The sequence below is a fragment of the Onychomys torridus genome, chromosome 23 (genome assembly GCF_903995425.1).
Source record: "Onychomys torridus chromosome 23, mOncTor1.1, whole genome shotgun sequence".
Lineage (NCBI taxonomy): Eukaryota > Metazoa > Chordata > Mammalia > Rodentia > Cricetidae > Onychomys > Onychomys torridus.
The window spans coordinates 44,234,034-44,252,190 of NC_050465.1; the positions used below are offsets into that span (position 1 = coordinate 44,234,034).

The following is an 18,157-nucleotide window of genomic DNA, read 5'->3' on the forward strand; positions in this document are numbered from 1 at the left end:
TATTCTTGGGGGGGGGAATTTAATTTTGTGTGTAGTGTTAAGGATGGAATCCGAGGCCGTGCACATACTAGGCTGGCGGGTACTCAGCTATACTTCCATCCCCACAAACCTAATTTTGATGTAGACAGTTTGTCCTGTACATATGTGTGTGTACAGAAACAGACTATTATGAAATTATTTATAAATAAAAATGCAAAGGCCAGAAGTCATTGCTATAAACATGGGAGGTATTGAAAACTCTAGCTGAAACATACCAAAAATTAGACTTTATGAGCAGGAGTGGGGTTGTTTTTTTGGTTTGGGTTTTTTTTTTTTTTTTAGCTGAGGATCGAACCCAGGGCCTTGCGCTTGCTAGGCAGGCGCTCTACCACTGAGCTAAATCCCCAACCACAGGAGTGGGGTTTTAATGGGCTCAAGGTGAAAGGAAGAGTGGGAAGCTGGTGTGAAGATACTAAATGTAATTTGCATCTCTGTAACACTTGCCATTTAGCAAGGGGTTTAGGAACAGGGTCTGAGTCCATTCACAAGAGCCTTGTGAAAGGAAGTCTGGAAAGATGGTTTCTCTCTCCATAAGGTGGGAAATTCTCCACAGCTCACTGAAAGATAAAGTGAGGGAGCCAGGATTCATGGGGGCTGCTCCTGGTTCCACAACAGCTCTCCCTTAAGATACCACATAAGGGCTGGGTGGTGGTGGCGCACGCCTGTAACCCCAGCAGCACTCGGGAGGCAGAGCCAGGCGGATCTCTGTGAGTTCGAGGCCAGCCTGGTCTACAGAGCAAGATCCAGGAAAGGCGCAAAGCTACACAAAGAAACCCTGTCTTTAAAAAAAAAGGTACTATATAAGATCTATACTCAGTATAGATCCTTGATAAATTAACTGCTTACTCAAGCTAAGTGGCAAGCTGACTGTAGCCCAAGGTGGTGTGGTGGCATCCAAAAGACAGAGAAAGTTACTCGGTTCCTGTGCAGACATTGGTCTGGGCCTAGAGAGACTAAACAGAGGCTGTGAAACTGATCTTCATGTTGACAAAATGAGTTCACTGTTAAAAGTGAAATAATAAATGTAGTCCATGAGGGCCCTGTGGGCACAGCGAAGGAGGGCTTCCTGAGCCTGCCGGGCTTTGCCTGACTCTGAACCAGTCATCACAGAAACTAGGCAGGTCCCACGGCCACTCGTGGGGAAAGGCAGGGTAGCTCAATTAGAAGGGAATGGACTAAGAGAAATGTTGGCTTTCTGAGGGAAACAACAAGAGTTCCCACTAGAGGGAAAACTGAGCATTAGGAGGCAAAGGCAGTGACAAGCACAACAGGGCAGCTTCCTGAGGGAATAGGTGTGTGCCCAGTTGCAGAGAGCACTTGAGTTTATTTGGGGAAGGGAGAGGTGTACATTATGTGCATACACACGTGCTTGTACATGTGCAGTTGGGTGTGTGGGGGCCAGAGACTGGTGTTGGGGGTCTTCCTCAACAGCCTCTCCCCCGTATCTGTTGCTACAGGATCTTCCACTGAACCTGGAGCACACTGAGTGCTAGGCCGGCCCATGAGCCCCTGGGGTCTTCTGCCTCAAGCCTCCCCCCAGTGCTGGGATTGCAGGCCTGCACTGCCGCACCCAGCTTTTCCCTGGGTTCGTGCAAACCCAGGGGCTCATATTTGTGCAACAAGTTCTCACCCACTGAGCCATCTCCACAGCTCTGAGTTTGTTCTCGGTTTTCAGAACCCTACAGGAAGAAAGAGTTGGTATAGGAGACTCATCGGGTAGAAGTGTAGGCTCAAAACAGAACATTTGTTTCAAGGGATTCCCCCCCCCCAATATAATATTTCCCATTTTTAAAAAATAGGTTTATTTGTTTATGTATTTTATGTATGAGTGTTTTGTCTACACATGCACCTGCACACCAGAAGAGGGCGTTGGATCCCATTATAGATGGGATGAGTCACCTTGTGGTTGCTGAGAAAATTGAACTCAGGACCTCTGGAAGAGGAGAGCAGCCAGTGCTCTTAACCACTGAGCCATCTCCCACCCTTCCCCTTCCACCAAATAGCCCCTGTTCTGAAAATATATACATATACATATGTATACATGTCTATTTCTGTGCGTATGTATGTATTGGTTCTACTCATTTACTCTCCACAGTACTCAGGGAGGCAGGGTCTCTCACTGACCCTGTTCTTACTCACTCAGCTGGTCTTGTTGGCAGTTTGCCCCAGAGATCCCCTTTGCCCACCTCCTGGCTTTTATGTGGGCGCTGGGCATCTGAGTTTCGGTCCTCATACTTGCATGGTAGGAACTTTGCCTACTGAGCCATCTCCCCGGCCCTTTATCTATTTAAATCTTGACTCTGTGTGTGCGATAAAATACATACTATTTTGTCTTTCTGCTCCCACACCCTTTTTCGATCTCCTGTTCTCTCTCTCTAGAGCATTTCTTCCCTCCTTTATATTCCTGCCTCTACTTTTATGTCCTATAAACACATACATTGATATTTATTATTTGAGTTTTATATTGTTCCATTTTTTAAGTCTTTTGTTTATTTGTTTGTTGTTTGCCGGTTTGTTTGTTGTTGAGACTGGGTCTCACTCTGTAGCCCAGGCTGCCCTTGAATTTGCAGTAATCCTCCATCCTCAGTCGACTGAAGGTTAGCATGGCAGTCATGAGCCATCATACCAGGCATCATTTTTAGTCTTAAGGATACTGTTTCTTCATACTTGGACTTATCATCTCTTTATGCCTGTTTTGTTCTCATCCTTCTGAAGTTGTGGGTCTTCCATCTCTCTGGAACTCCCAAAGACAGCCTCTCCTGGTCTTTTGAGGCAATCTCTCCCCTTTCATTGGGTGCCTTTATAGGGTAACATCGAAGGCAGGTCACTGGTAAAATACCTGAAGCAAGACCCTGGGCTTGATCCCCAGTACCAGTTAATTAATTAATTAATTGATTGATTAAAATAATCAAAATAAATAAACAAAAGGCTGCTTTTAGAAACCTGACAGTGACCTGCCACTGAACAGGCAGGAGACAGCTGTCAACAATCCTGCTCCCCAGGCTCCTTAAGTGCCTTAAGCTCTTTTAAGTTTGCATTTTCACAGAGGGGGTTTGCAATATTCCCCAAGAACCAGACCAATGGCTCTTTACAATGCACACTTGCAAGTAACGATATTTGGATAAAAGGGTTTACTGTATGACTCACTGTGTCAACCACAGCTTCCATGATGAGATTAATTTTTCCTTTTTTTCTCTTAGATTTTATTTTATTTGGTGGGGTGTGGGGTAACGAAGGCAGAGGATGGATAAGAAGGGACAGGAAATGAATGGGATCAAGAGGTATGATGTGAAAGACACAAAGAATAAATAAAAAGAAAGAAGAAGGAAACAGCCCTTCTGTGTTGTACAGGTTACCACTATTCTTTACGCCACACGCTTGTCCCTTCCTCCACTACATCTATCAGCCTCGTTGGTCCCTGGCTGGACTTTGCCTTTTAGCACTTGGCCACTTGTTGCAAACTCCTGCTCTAAGAGGTGGGACAATCAGTTTCCTGCTTCTCCCGGTGGTCTGTGTGTCTCTGAGCCCAGGCTCCTATAGCTCTGCATCTGGGATGGTGAGAATCCCAGAGGAGAGCCTCACAAAGTGCTCGGAGGACATTGATTAGATGGATGGAAGCCCCGTTTGCAACCGCCGAGCCTGCCAGAGGAGGTGGTTGTGGCAATGTCATGGCTCACCATTTTTAAAACAATAAAGGTTCTTTGTCATTTCAAATATTCTTCCAGAAGAGGTTCATTCCCAGCAGTAAAAACCCAAGACTGCTTGATTTGAAGTGTTTAAAAAAAAAAAAAAAAAAAAAAAAAAAAAAAAAAGGTTGCTTAATAGGTTTAAAGGGGGCACTTTCTTATCAGTGATTGATGTAACACCTTGTTTAACTCTTTCTAGCCTCTCTGCTGAAGGGTTTGAAGCACGCCAATATTGTCCTTCTGCATGACATTGTTCACACCAAAGAGACTCTGACGTTCGTGTTTGAATACATGGTGAGTTCTCCAGACATTTACAGCACAGGAGGAAAAAAGCCTGGTGCTTGTATAATGATTCTGTTAATATTTTATGGCACAATAAAACTTTCATTATGGTGTGGAAGGTATGATGGATCCTTGTGCTCTTGCTGACGATTATTCCTACTTCTCTACCTGGATGCAGTCTGTCCCATCCCCCTGGCCACCAGTCATAAACCAGGCTTTCCATTTGTCTTCTCATAAAGCTTTGCACTCTCTAAAGGCTATTTTAACTACTAATAGGACCTGATTTTGTTTCTTTGACTAAATGGATAGAGATAAAACACAAGATAGTTAAAGGCTGTATATAAGCTTACTAAAGAATAACTCAGTTTGTACTTTTCAAAGGGAAAAAAAATATTCCAATGAACAGAGAGAAATCCTGAGGTAAGTGGACTTGACCTGCCTTCAAGGACACTTAGAAAGTGAAAGTTTCCTTTGCTGTGTTCAGAACCAGTCACATAAATGATTGTCTCTGTGCCAAGAGACAGGCAGCCAACTAGAAAGACACATGATATCTGCCTGTAAGAATAGGGTCTCAGAAAAATCTGACTAAACTCCTTTTACACATCGGTCTAAAGCATCCGTATTTGGTTGTACCTCCTCAGGTCCGTGGTGTGATTTAGGATACTGACCACTGACCTCCTCCTGCCTTCTCTTTCTCTGCTGTTTTGTTTAGCACACAGACCTGGCGCAATACATGTCTCGGCATCCTGGAGGGCTTCATCCGCACAACGTCAGGGTGAGTCAGGCTCTCCTCTGGCCAGAGCAGAAGTGTCTGGAAACAGATAACCACCACAGAGTGAAGTCTGTGATACAATAAAAGGCAGGATATGGTGGTTTATACCTTTAATCCCAGTGCTCTGGAGACTGAGGCAAAAGGATTATGGTGAGTTCAAGGCCAGGATGGTCTACGTAGTAAGTTCTAGGTTGCCTAGTCTACAGTGTGAGACCCTGTCTCACAACAACAGCTAAGCAAACCAAAAGAAGATAGATATCATGAATACTCTAGGAAAAATAGTTTTCCTCAAGATATAAAAATGTGGAGCTGGACAGCCTAAGCCAAGAGTGTGTCTTTCCTTGCATTGATCAATTAAATATAAGTATATTGAAAAGAGAGAAATGAGCTGAGGTCAGCATAAAATATACCTTTTTCATGACAGGCTGTGGCGGCCTGGGATGAAGTGTGCAATGCCCATCCTAGCAGATCTTACAGAGCACACAAAACTAAATTCCATTTTCTTGTGCGTCAGAGAAGAAATCACAAACCCTTAGCTAGCTGCAACTCTATACGCGATGTACTTAAAAACCATTTGTATTTCAAGCTTCTCATTCCCCAGGGTTTTATTGGCATCAACAAAATGATCCACTCTTAAAAATAACTCTATGAGAGTTGCACTTGATGTGGCTATTCATTATAACTAATATTTATTTGTGTGTTCATTTATTAAAGAAATATATATTGAGTACTTAGTGCTGCATTGAGTTCTGGTGAGTCTGTCACGAGGAGTTTGTGTTTCTTATTTTGAGTGAGTTTAAAGCGCAGTATGGACTTTACAGAAGTTAGAAGCGTGGTGTTCGGTGCCTGGCTACGTGCACAAGGAATTCTGGGGGATCCTTAGTAAGCAGAGAGAGCCTGATGATGGAAGCAAACCTTTAAGAAGAAAGCTTGAGGACAAGGAGTGCTGAGGAGTAATAAGAATTAAATAGCGGTGTGGGGACAGACTGGAGAGCTAGACAGGGAGGAGCTGTGGACCAGTGTGCGCCCACAGTCTGAGCATTCGTCAAGTGGAAGCCAGAGCAGCTTGAGTTCGAGGCCAACCCCGGGCTGAAGAGTGAGACCCAGAGGCCTAGTCTCCACACCACCACAAAAATAAATAAATAAATAAATAAACAAATAAATAATAAACAACCAGACAAACAAACAAATAAATAGATAGATAAATAGATAAAATAAAAATTGAGGGTTGGGGGTGGGTCAGGAAAACAAGGAAAAAATAACATGGAATGTATAGTAGTGTCAAGGACCCTCATGAGGACAAACAATATTAAATTGCATGACTGTGTTTTGTGGGGTGTTTATTATTGTTGTTCTAAAATATTTACTATTTTTTAGTATTATGCACATACATGAGTACCATCGCCTACAGAAGCCAAAAAAGAGAATCGGATCCCCTGGTCTTGGAATTACAAGATGTTGTGAGCTGCTGTTCAGTAACTGGGTGCCCAACCCCTGTCCTCTGCAAGAGCAGCCCGTGCTCATGAGCACTGAGCCACCTCTGGGCAACACCACCTTTCCTTACCTAAAAATGGTGATTCTTAACAGTTGCAGGAAAGAGTGGGGAAGTCGGACATTCTGAGTGATCAAATGTGGAGCTCTACTAGACATGTCGGAAGAACAGACAGTGGACTAGGGTGTGGAGGAAACTGCCTGGAGAAGTTAAAGAGACGACATTGGCTTCTAGGCTGGTCTAGCCTCAGGTCACGGTGTAAGGGTCAGCAGGATGCTAAGGGGACACAGAGAGCTTGATTAAATGGAACGCTTGGAGGCAAATAGACTTTGAGGCTCAAGGAACACACATACCAGACACTGAAATGCTGGGAAAGATAAAGACACGGAAGACACTATTCCTGCCCACAGACTTTATTATTATTATTATTATTATTATTATTATTATTAATGCTCAGTAAGGGGCTGGAGGCATGACTCGGTGGTTAAGATCACTTACTGCTCTTGCAGAGGACCTGGGTTTGGTTCCCAGCACCCACATGGCAGCTCACAACCATCTGTAACTCCAGTTCTACAGGGTCTACCTCCCTCTCTGGTCTCTGTGGGTACTGCATGCAATTGGTACACAGACATACATGAAGGCAAAACATTCATACACATAAAATAAAAATTTTAAAATTTCTAGTAAAAAGTAAGACCTGGTCCTGTAGCTATGCAAAGGAGTGTAATTTTTTTTTTTTTTTTTGGTTTTTCGAGACAGGGTTTCTCTGTAGCTTTGCGCCTTTCCTGGAACTTGCTTTGTAGACCAGGCTGGCCTCGAACTCACAGAGATCCACCTGCCTCTGCCTCCCGAGTGCTGGGATTACAGGCATGTGCCACCACCGCCCGGTGAGTGTAATTATTTTTATTACATTTTGTTTGTTAATTTTTGTGTGTGGTTGTGAGAATACACACATGCCACTGGCACAGGTGTGGAGGTCAGAGGACAGCTTGTGGGAGTCAGATCTCTCCTTCCACCATATGGGTCGTGGGACTCGAACTCAGGTCTCCAGGCTTGGCTGCAAGCTTCTAACTGTGGGGTGGAGTTGAAGGACGGGAAGTTTAATATGATCAAAATATATTGTGTGGAAAAAATTTAGAAGGAAGCAGGGGCGGGAGTCAGGAGTCCCAGTTGGAAACTTCTGGTGTGCACTAGTCCAGCGCATGTCAAACCCAGGGATCTGGTTCATCCCGGGTTAAATCTGGGTGGATTTCTGGAATGCTCCATAGTGATGCAGAGGTGCTGGGGAGGACCGGAGTGGCAGGGATCCAGATAAGAACCTCCAAAGCCTTAAAGTGTGGTGGTGATGGCAGGAATGAGGAGGGCTGTGGAAACCAGGAAGGAGAGCTCAGGGAGGGTTTGGTGACCAGCTGGGCATGATGAAGAGGAATGGAGGAGGGGGAGGGGCGGGGGGGGCGGGAAGGCAAGCACGATTTTATTTATTTATTTACTTACTTACTTACTTATTTATTTATTCATTATATATGCAGAAGGGGGCGCCAGATCTCATTACAGATGGTTGTGAGCCACCACATGGTTGCTGGGAATTGAACTCAGGTCCTCTGGAAGAGCAGCCGGCGCTCTTAACCTCTGAGCCATCTCTCCAGCCCCGCACGATTGATTTTGAGCTCTATAGGCCAGCAGAATTATAGCTGAACTGACCAAATTGGGAGGAGTTGGCCTGGAGAGGAAGTGGGGGGAGGGGGCAGGACTATGGCAGCTACCCGGGGCTGGCTGTCTACGGGGAAGTGAGCAGTAGGCAGGTGAGGAGTTGGTGAGTAAGGAGGCTGAGGAGCTGGAAGGAGGGGTCTTATGGCTGCTGGCACCTGGGGGTTGGAGTAAACGTTGAGAGCAGATGATCCATGAGCACAGAGAGAAGAGGATTCATGGTAGGAGTCCTGTGCTTAGGGCCAAGAGAAGAAGTGGGTGACGATTTCAAGGACACGGCCCAGGGCACCGCAGCTGTCAGAGGTGGTACAGCAGGAGACATAACAGCACAGTTAGTTCCCATATTTTAGGGTTTGCCTCTCAGGTGAAACCAGGTCCTTGTCCTTGCCACAGAAAAAAGATTCAGGTTGAGCCAGTGTGAGGCAGTGTTGGAGTTTATTGAAAGATGTGAGTGTGAGTGTGTGTGTGTGTGTGTGTGTGTGTGTGTGTGTTTGAGACAGGGTTTCTCTTTGAGTAGTGTGTAATTCTGGCTGTCCTGGAACTCACTCTGTAGACCAGGCTGGCCTTGAACTCACAGAGATCCTCCTGCCTCTGCCTCCTGAGTGCTGGGATTAAAAGCGTGCGCCACCACTGCCCACCTATATTGGATTTTAAAAGCTCTATCTCCATTTACTCTTATGATAATTGAGATTATAAAGTGGATTTATAGGTATCTTGAATAGTATTATAATTTGATGAGCTAAAACCAGGGGCCACTAAGGGTTTCAACATGGTTGGGGTCTATCATTTTACTGCAAGTGAACTTTCTGGTGATGTTTCTAGAGAATTTCAGGTATACAATTGGACAAGGAAAAAGACCACAAGCAAATCTTAATTGTGCTGTGTTGTAAAGTATTATTTTAAGGTGTGTTACTTTTGTTCATGTTGCATTTGTTGAATTCTGTGAAGCTGTGGTACTGCACCTGTGTGAAACACCTGATGGTCTAATAAAGAACTGGCCAATAGCGAGGCAGGAGAGAGGATAGGCAGGGCTGGCAGGCAGAGAGGATATATATAGAGAGAGGGAGAAATCTAGGAGAAGAAAAAGAAGTACCCAGAGAAGGAGGAGGACTCTAGAGGCCAGCCACCCAGCTACACAACCAGACACGGAGTAAGAGTAAGATTTACAGAAGTAAGAGAACGGGAAAAGCCCAAAGGAAAAAGATAAACAGGGCTAATTTAAAATTAAGGAAAGCTGTCAAGAAACAAGCCAAGCTAAGGCTGGGCATTTATAAGGAAGAATAAGCCTCTGTGTGTGATTTATTTGGGAGCTAGATGGCAGGGCCCCCCAAAAGAGCAGAAATAAATAACAACAGTGCTGGAATTCATGACATACAGCCAGCAAGAGGTTTCAATCAATCTCTAGATTGAGGGTTCCTATCTCTCTTCTCGTATCTCCATAATGGTCCCTGTCTTTGTATCCTGCCTCAACAAATACCATTAAAAAGTATATTCTTGGCTCAGGGGTAGAGAGCTTGCCTAGCAAGTGCAAGGTCCTGAGTTTGATTCTCAGCTAAAAAAAAAAAAAAAAGTATATTCTTGACTGTAAAGACTTTGTAAATTTGTTAACAGTACATTAGTAAGTAGGATAATTTATTGGGGAGGGTGTTTCCTGTGGAGGCAAAGTGTCTTCCAGTCTAAGGCAGGAGCAGGAATGGGCTCCCAGCTGGAGGCAGCCAGGAAAGCCTCAGGATGCTGGGAAAGGTACCCCCAAACTGAAGCTAATCAGTACATTTTGAGTTTTTAATTCATGGGATTTGGAGCAGTGAAGGATGAGACTCCAGTAAGCATGAAAGTTCTTTTGTGCCATGCTGTTCCATGGGACTCAACAAATGATTTTATTTGTTTATTTTTTGTTAGCATACCAAATAAAGGACTCCATTGTGACATCTTCATACGTATATTGGTGTCATCCAATGGCATTAGGCAAGGAGGAAGCAACTAAATTTTTTTTCTGTGTAGTTCACTCTAATGACTATGTGGGAAATGGATCAGAAGAGGGAAATTTTCTCGTGTGTGTGTGTGTGTGTGTGTGTGTGTGTGTGTGTGTGTGTGTGTGTTATATTCCCTTGACTTGAAATTCACCTTTTCTGTTGCCTCTAACACACACACTGAAACTTCTCTTCCTCTGCTGACTCTTAAATGCTGGGTTACAGCCTGGACAGAGAGACTGGTTAGGACAGCCGTGTCCAGATGTGAGATGATGCTGGGAAAGTGCCTGGGTCTGTGATCAATTAGCCCAAATTGATGGGTGAAGGAAGAGTCAGCAAGAATAGTTCTGGCTTTGAGTAATAAGATGGATGGTGGTGGATTCAGTGAGGGAGGAGCAGGAAGAAAATGGATTTTGGAGGGATATCGTGAGTTATAAATATTAGCCTGCTGAGTGAGGGCATTATGGGATGTTTAAGCGAACTTCAGACTATGTGAGTCTAAAAGTCAGAAAGGAGATTTGGTGGCTGGCAAGATGATTTACAAGGTAAGGGGCTTGCTGAAGAAGCATGAAACTCTCAGCTCAGATCCCCAGCAGCCCTCTGAAAGCCAGGCACAGTGGTGTGCATCTGCACACTCAGTGCTGGGGGACTGCAGACAAGGGAACCCCTGAGGCCTGCTGGCTGGTCAGTCTAGCCAAAGCAATGGGGTTCGGGTTCAGTAAGAGACTTCATCTCCAAAACTAAAGTGGAAGAGCTGGTGGGATGGCTCAGTGGGTTAAAACACTTGCTGCACAAGCTGAGGACCTGAGTTTGATCCTGGAACCCACTGTGGAGGAGAGCACAGACTCTTGAGGGTTTGTATTTAATAGACACAGGTGCACCATGACACACATGCACCTGCACACACACACACACACACACACACACACACACACACACACACACAATCATAATACAGAAAAACAAAATAATAAACTAGAGAGAAAGACACCTGATATCAATACCAACCTCGGGCCTTCATGTGCACATTCACACACAGGTGAACACACCCAAATACTCACATACCCACACCTGCATTACACACACACACACACACACACTTGTAAAGAGAGAAATTTGATTTGGAGGTAAAGATTTTGAAACAATCCCAACACTGTTGTTGGAGGTAAGATGGCCAATGGAGAGCAGTGTTAAGAATGGTAAGAGACGGCCACGGACAGAACCCCATGGCCACTAACCTAGACACCATTAGAAGGGGCATCCATAACCAGACAGACAGAGAGACTGGTGGATGGAAACAGTTAGGAGATTGTGGAACCTCGGAGAGAGAGCTTCAGGACGGAAGGCGTGGTTAGCGAAAGGCATTGGGATTACGACAGAAAACATGAATGAAACAAACATGCAGGTGCCTTTTTAGACGGACATGAGCTTGCATGTCAGAGGACAGTGCCACACGATCCAGCCCGTGACCGTGGGAGCTAGTGGCTGAAGGTGACTGGAGATGCAGACAAGAGGTGCTGAGAAGCTTGGCTAGAATTCTTCTCTGGACACGGGCATCATGAGAAAGAGGTTATCCAGATGCCCATGTCTTCAGTGAATGTACGATGAGTGTACAGCGGAGGACAGTAAAAAGAGGGGTGGAGGGACATAGAGGGGGAGGGGGAACATAAAATCTAAGGGACACTCAGAATCCAAGGTGGCGAAGTGACAGTTCTGAAGTGGGGTCACGGAAGTGACGACCACAGCTGAGTCCCTCCTCTCAGCAATGGAGGTTACGAGGAAGCTGGAGAGAAGCTAGCGTCCATGCAAGAGTGTTGTAAGGGACAAGAAGCGAGGATCTCACATCCCCTGTGAAGAGCTAGAAAAAGGCACCTGCTTAGCCTTTGGAGACTGTTCAAGCAGGATCGGTGTGGCGAGCAGATGGGTTTGGAGGAGAGAAGAGCGACGGGCTTGGATGCGGTGACTCACACCTGGAATTTCTGTGCGGTGCCAGTGCGCCCTCAGAAAGAGAAAGGAAAGAGCAACAGACACTAACTCAGTTCAAGAAACACAGAGCGGTCAGGAGATGGGCTACCGGAGGGAAAAACACCACCTCCAGGCTAGTTTGAGACATGAACAAGGGAGCTTGTGAAGTTAGCTTATTTCTGATTGCGTGTGTGTGTGTGTGTGTGTGTGTGTGTGTGTGTGTGTGTGTGTGTGTGTAGTGTGTAGTGTTTGCACATGAATGTGCATGTGTAGAGGCCAGAGGCTGATGTCAGATGTCTTCCTCTTAGATGTGCTCTGTCTTAGTTAGGGTCTTATTGCGGTGAAGAGACACCATGACCACAGCAACTCTTATAAAGGAAAACATTTAATTGGGGCTGGCTTACAGTGTCAGAAGTTCAGTCCATATCATCATGGTGGGAACACGGTGGCATGCAAGCAGACATGGTGCTGGTGAAGGAGCTGAGAGTTCTACATCCAGATCCACAAGCAGAGAGAGAGACTGTACCTGGCATGGGCTTTTGAAAGCTCAAAGGCCACCCCCAGTGACACACTTCTTCCAACAGGTCCACACCTCCTAATCCTTTGAATTGTGCCGCTCCCTGGTGACTAAGAGTTCAAATATAGTAGCCCATGGAAGCCGTTCTTGTTCAAACCACCACACACTCCACTTCCTTTTCTTTTTGGACAGGATTTCTCACGGAACCTGGAGCTCAGGATTTGACTAGATTAGCTTGCCTGTGAGCTCCAGGGATCCTCCTGTCTTTGCTTGCCCAGCACTGAGGTGCATGCTGCCTCACCCCAGCCATCACATGGGTGCTGGGGCCCTGGACTTGGGTCCTCATGCTTGCACAGGAAGCCCTTTGCTGACTTAGCCATCTCCTGGATGCCTTGTTTCTGACTCCTGACCGAACAAGCCTCAGGGGTAGATCAGGAGTGGGAGGACCTTGGCCTTCCTTGCTCAGACTTGGATGACCCCCACTATGATCTATCTTCATACCATTTCCTTCATTTTCTGCTCTGTTCTTTGTCCTTTTTTAAAGACAGTGTCTTAATATGTAGCCCAGGTTACCCTCAAACTTACAAACGTGTTATCCTTCCGTCTCAGCCTCTCAAGTGCTAAGACTCCAGTTGTGGCTTGAGAGACTTCTAGCCCAGATGGCACTAACTCAATGGGGTTACTTCGTTGCCCACAGACTCTGGGGTGTGGGACACTGTTCTAGAAGGAGGAGCCCCAGCTTGAGCTTGACATTAATTCCGAAAGTGCCCTCAGATGTGGCTCTATGGTAACTGTGGAAAGAAGAAGCTGCCTTGAGGTGTGGAAGAGAGAGTGCGTGCTGAGGTCTGGCGAGGCTAGAATGTTAAGGTGCTGTGACATACCATACTTAAATGCCCCTGGGCTTCACCACTTACAAATGCCAGGAGAAGCCTGAGGAGGCATCGAGGAAAGGGTCCAAGCATCAAGGTGGGAGCTGACTAATGTCACAATGTCTATGTTCAGACACTCCACTGACCCTCTAAGAGTCTCCATCTCTGTCTCAGCTAGCCTGCTCTCTTCCCTTTTAGCACATACTATATATTTCCCTTATTTTCAACTTTGAATTTAGGGCTTTAAAAATAATTTACAAAGACAATGATGTCTTTATTTATTTTTCTCAGACTTTAAAAAGTAAACATCATTTGTGTGTGTGTGTGTGTGTGTGTGTGTGTGTGTGTGTGTGTGTGTAAACAGGGCAACTTTGTGGAGTTAATTCTCCCCTCCCACCTTTATGTGGGTTCTGGGTATTGAACAGGATTCCAGGCTTACACAGAGAGTACCTTTACCCACTGGACAATCCTACCTCCCCCCTTTATTTCTTAATAACATCTAAAATATATTTCCCTGTTGGGTCTCCTGGTATTGTAGCCTGAAAAAAGACAGCAATTGTAAACTCTAAACTATCACTTCCAGATCAACTTTGACCTGGCATGCCATCCAAGGTTATCTGTGGGCAAAAATCATATCTTCCACATCTAAACCAATTACAAATGCTCCTAAGGAGACCTCAAGGTTTCAGTTGAGATTTTTAAGGAAGGGCAATTCCTTCAGTGTGAAAGGAACAGATGTCAGGCATGGCCAGAACCCCTTTGTTTGTGATGTAGTTAACTTGATTCCCTTGACCTTTTCCCCTCTTTCTGAATGAGTCTAAAAATCTCTCTCTCTCTCTCTCTCTCTCTCTCTCTCTCTCTCTCTCTCTCTCTCTCTCTTTCATCTCTCAAGAGACACTTTCACTATATTCTTTTAGAGGAATGTTTTTGATTTAGAGACGAAATCAACACACAGTGGTTCAAGTGTCCTTAGGTATGGTGTTCATTTCTTCCAGCTTTTCATGTTTCAGCTTCTGCGGGGCCTGGCGTACATCCACCACCAGCACGTTCTTCACAGGGACCTGAAACCTCAGAACCTGCTCATCAGTCACCTGGGAGAGCTCAAATTGGCTGATTTTGGTGAGTCGCCCCTCAGGTCTCCTTCTGGCCTATGAACAATGAGTCTTTTGTATGACTTTGTTTGAAGCATTGACTAGGGTTGGCCTTTGAAAACTAGAGCCCAAGAACATGATGCTGTGTGTGGATGTCAGACTGATATATAGGAAATGTGAGGCAAGAGGGAGGGAGAGTGTGGAAGTTTCTTAGAATTCCATCCAAACATCTAGCCAGAAGCCTAAAATAGGCCCTCGGATTATCCCACTGTCACTTTTGAGATAGTAATGTCTGTAGAGTAGACTGTACTTAGGTGCTGTCCCTATATCTAAGTGGATAATGACAACTGTGTCAGAATATAATGATAACTGTGTCAGACTAGATCAAGGCTGTCCCAGGATGGCAGAACACAGAAGTTGGCCCTAGAATGTACTGTGGACTCCTGCATAAGTGGAAATGACATTTAGTTCTGCCCTTAAATGTCAACATCACCTTGACTGTATTCCTAGCAAAGGGTGCAGACTTACTCTGTCACGGTGTCTTTCCATTTTAGTGTGTATCATAGTTGATATTTATATTCACAGATATGTAATAAGAAATGCATAAACATATACATACATATACTTATATGTGGTTTTAGATTTTATTCTCCTTTACTAAAAAGTAGTTGGGAGTCTGTTTTTGCTTATCATTATATTTCTGGTATGGTACTAAATGCTCAGCAAATTTTGTTTGATACATGGTCTCTCCATGTAGCCCTGGTTGACCTAGAACCTAATTTGTAGTCCAGGCTGTCCTTGAACTGGCAGCCATCCTCCTGGCTCCGTCTCCCAAGTGGAGGAACTAAAGGTATGCATCACCACATTGGGCTGACACATTGGTTCTAGTACTTTATTGTTGTTTGGTTTGGTCTTTTTATTCCTTCTTTGTTTGTTTTAGATAGTGGGGATTGAACCTAGGGCCTTATGCATGCTGGGAAATTACTCTACCACCAGGCTTCCTCCCCAGCTCTGACACACTGGTTTTTGTGAGACAAGACACCAGTCTTTGTTGGAGGGTGTCACATGGCATCCGGAGGACTTCGCTCTGTGGTGATGGCTCTCATCCCAATATTTGTGCATTTAGCAGATAGCCATTCGGCAACTCTCCACTGTAGAGACCCACAGTACAGTGCTATAATGTTCTAGAAACAAGCTCCACTCAGGGCAGTCGGAGCTGTCTCTGTAGCCCCCTAGTGTCTTGACCCGGTCTTCACCTGTCATGTGGCTCCACCATCCTTCAGACATCGCCCAATGGCATACTTGAGTGTAGTTTCACCTCCCAGCTCATCATGGCTCAGAGGAAAGAGAAGGGGGAAGCAGAAGCAGAACCCACCCACTAAGGGCATGACCTGGACATTCCACATCACCTCTGTTCATACCAAGTAAGCAAGAGTTTAGTCACCTGACCACACTTGGCTGCCTCCTCTAGTGACAGTGCGGGTCAAAATTAAGAACTCTTCTTGATGCAAGGTACACAAACCGCAGGAGAGCCGAGTGCTTCTGGCGGCCCCACCCCCAGTGGCATGTTGTCCTTCGTGTTGTCTGCTCTGCCATTTACTCTCCCCACACAGTGTGTCTCCATGCCTCCCCAAAAGACCCAGGGTAATGAGTGCTGTCTTTATCCTCTTTGGACAGGCCTTGCTCGAGCCAAGTCCATCCCCAGCCAGACATACTCCTCAGAAGTGGTGACACTCTGGTACCGGCCACCTGACGCTTTGCTGGGAGCCACTGAGTACTCCTCTGAGCTAGACATATGGTAAGAGCTAGTGCCAAAAAAAAAAAAAAAAGAAAAAAAAAAGAAGAAGAAGAAGATAGCCATGATGGCTGCCTTACCATCTGTGTTCCATTTTAACAGGATAATCATTATTTGTGCGTTGAAACATGAGGTACTTTGTACTACATTTCTCACACTTGATTTTTGCGTTCTATGGATTTTAGTTAAAGAAATGATGGTCCAAAGAGGCTTGCCCAAGGCATCTTCTCTTTGCATCACACCCCTCCTCCTAGCTTCCTCCTGGATTCCTTTGCCTTTTCCTTCCTTGACCATGTGTCATCAGAGAAACAGACAAACATACACCCTCAAATTAAAGACAGGCAGACAGGTAGGCAGGCAGGCAGGCAGGCAAGCAGACAGACAGACAGACAGACACACACACACACACACACACACACACACACACACACACACAATAAAATTAATATTAAAATAAGGATGATACACTCTCCCCATCACAGGCTGAATGGGACCATGATTTGAGCCTGAGAGCTGGAGGCCTGAGGATTACTAGGGTACAGCAGTGAGCGGGCGCTCTTAGATGCTTTTCATCCTAGAGCAGGAACACCACATTATGGGGGGCTTACATTTCACTTGCTATGTATTGGGGTTGGTGTATGGAGGTCAGAGGGCAACACTGTCAGCCAGTTCTCTGATTTTACTTTGTGGGTTCTGGAGAATCAAACTCAAAAGTCAGGCTTAGCAACAGGCTCCTTGACCCACCCAGCCATCTGTCTGCCTCCCTCCACACACTCTTCCTTCCAGAGCTAACCCGGTCGTGTGCGGATCACAGTAAGACGTGGAATGACTTCACAGGTCTAGCCAACTTCTCAAAGGTAATAGAATATATGGACCTTTTCTAGGGTCTTAGGAAATAGGCTTTATATACACATGGACTCCATTTTTAAAAGTCAATAATAGTGTTTTTTTTCTTCAAAATGTTATTTTTGAAGTCCAGCTGTTATTTGATTGGACCGTGATGAGATAGCATTTTTCTTTGTCTTCTTCTAACAGGAGGTTTTTTTAATTTATTAAGTATGGTTACTTCATTCCTCCTTCCCTTTTCTTATTCCAACCACTTTTATGCCTCTCTCCTCACTTCCTCACAAATTCATGGCCTTTCTTTCTTTAATATGTAAGAACATGCAGATGGTAGATAGATAGATAGATAGATAGATAGATAGATAGATAGATAAATGATAGATATGTAGATAGACAGAAGTAGATAATAGATAGATAGATAAATGATAGATAGACAGATAAATGATAAATAAATGATAGATGATAGATATGTAGATAGATAGATAGATAGAAATAGATAATAGATAGATAAATAAATGATAGATGATTGATATATCGATGATAGATGATTGATGATTGATAGATGATAGAGGTAGATAGGTGGATAAGTAGATAATAGATAGATAGATAAATAAATGATAGAGACATAGATAGAGACATAGATAGATAGATAGATAGATAGATAGATCCTAAATATATAAATTCTACCTGCTGAGTCCATCTAGTGTTGCTTGTATGTATATGACCACGTGGTATTGGATAGCCAATTAGAGAGCTCATCCCAGGGGAGGCTAATTTTCCCAGAATACCTTAGCTGCCTGTAGTTTTTTGTCCAGGAGTAGGGCCCTGTGAGATTTGACCCTCCCATGTTGGCGTTCTGTTGTTAGCCTTGGTCAGGTCTTGTCTAAGCAGCCATATTATTGAAACATTGTGGGGTACAGCTTCCCTGTCACTTCCAGGAGACAGTCTCACAGCAGAATTCCTGGTCCTCTGGCCCTTACAGTTTTCCTGCTCCCTCTTCCTCCGTTCGTCCTGATCTTTAAGTGTAGGAGCTGTGTTATAGGCATATCCACCAGGGATAGGCGCCCCTGACCAGCTGTTCTCTGCATTTCTACACTTGTGACTTTCTGTAATGGCCTGTCTTTTGAGA

General features: G+C 44.9%; 1 protein-coding gene across 1 annotated transcript in view; it reads left to right on the plus strand.

Moving 5' to 3' along the window:
* The window catches only part of Cdk15 (cyclin dependent kinase 15), a 53,802-nt gene that overhangs the window by 15,279 nt on the left and 20,366 nt on the right, over positions 1-18,157 (plus strand). Inside the window, exons 5-8 of the mRNA XM_036172997.1 lie at positions 3,925-4,019; positions 4,720-4,782; positions 14,310-14,418; positions 16,068-16,188. Coding sequence (XP_036028890.1) covers positions 3,925-4,019; positions 4,720-4,782; positions 14,310-14,418; positions 16,068-16,188 — 388 coding nt within the window. The remainder of the gene's footprint in view (positions 1-3,924; positions 4,020-4,719; positions 4,783-14,309; positions 14,419-16,067; positions 16,189-18,157) is intronic.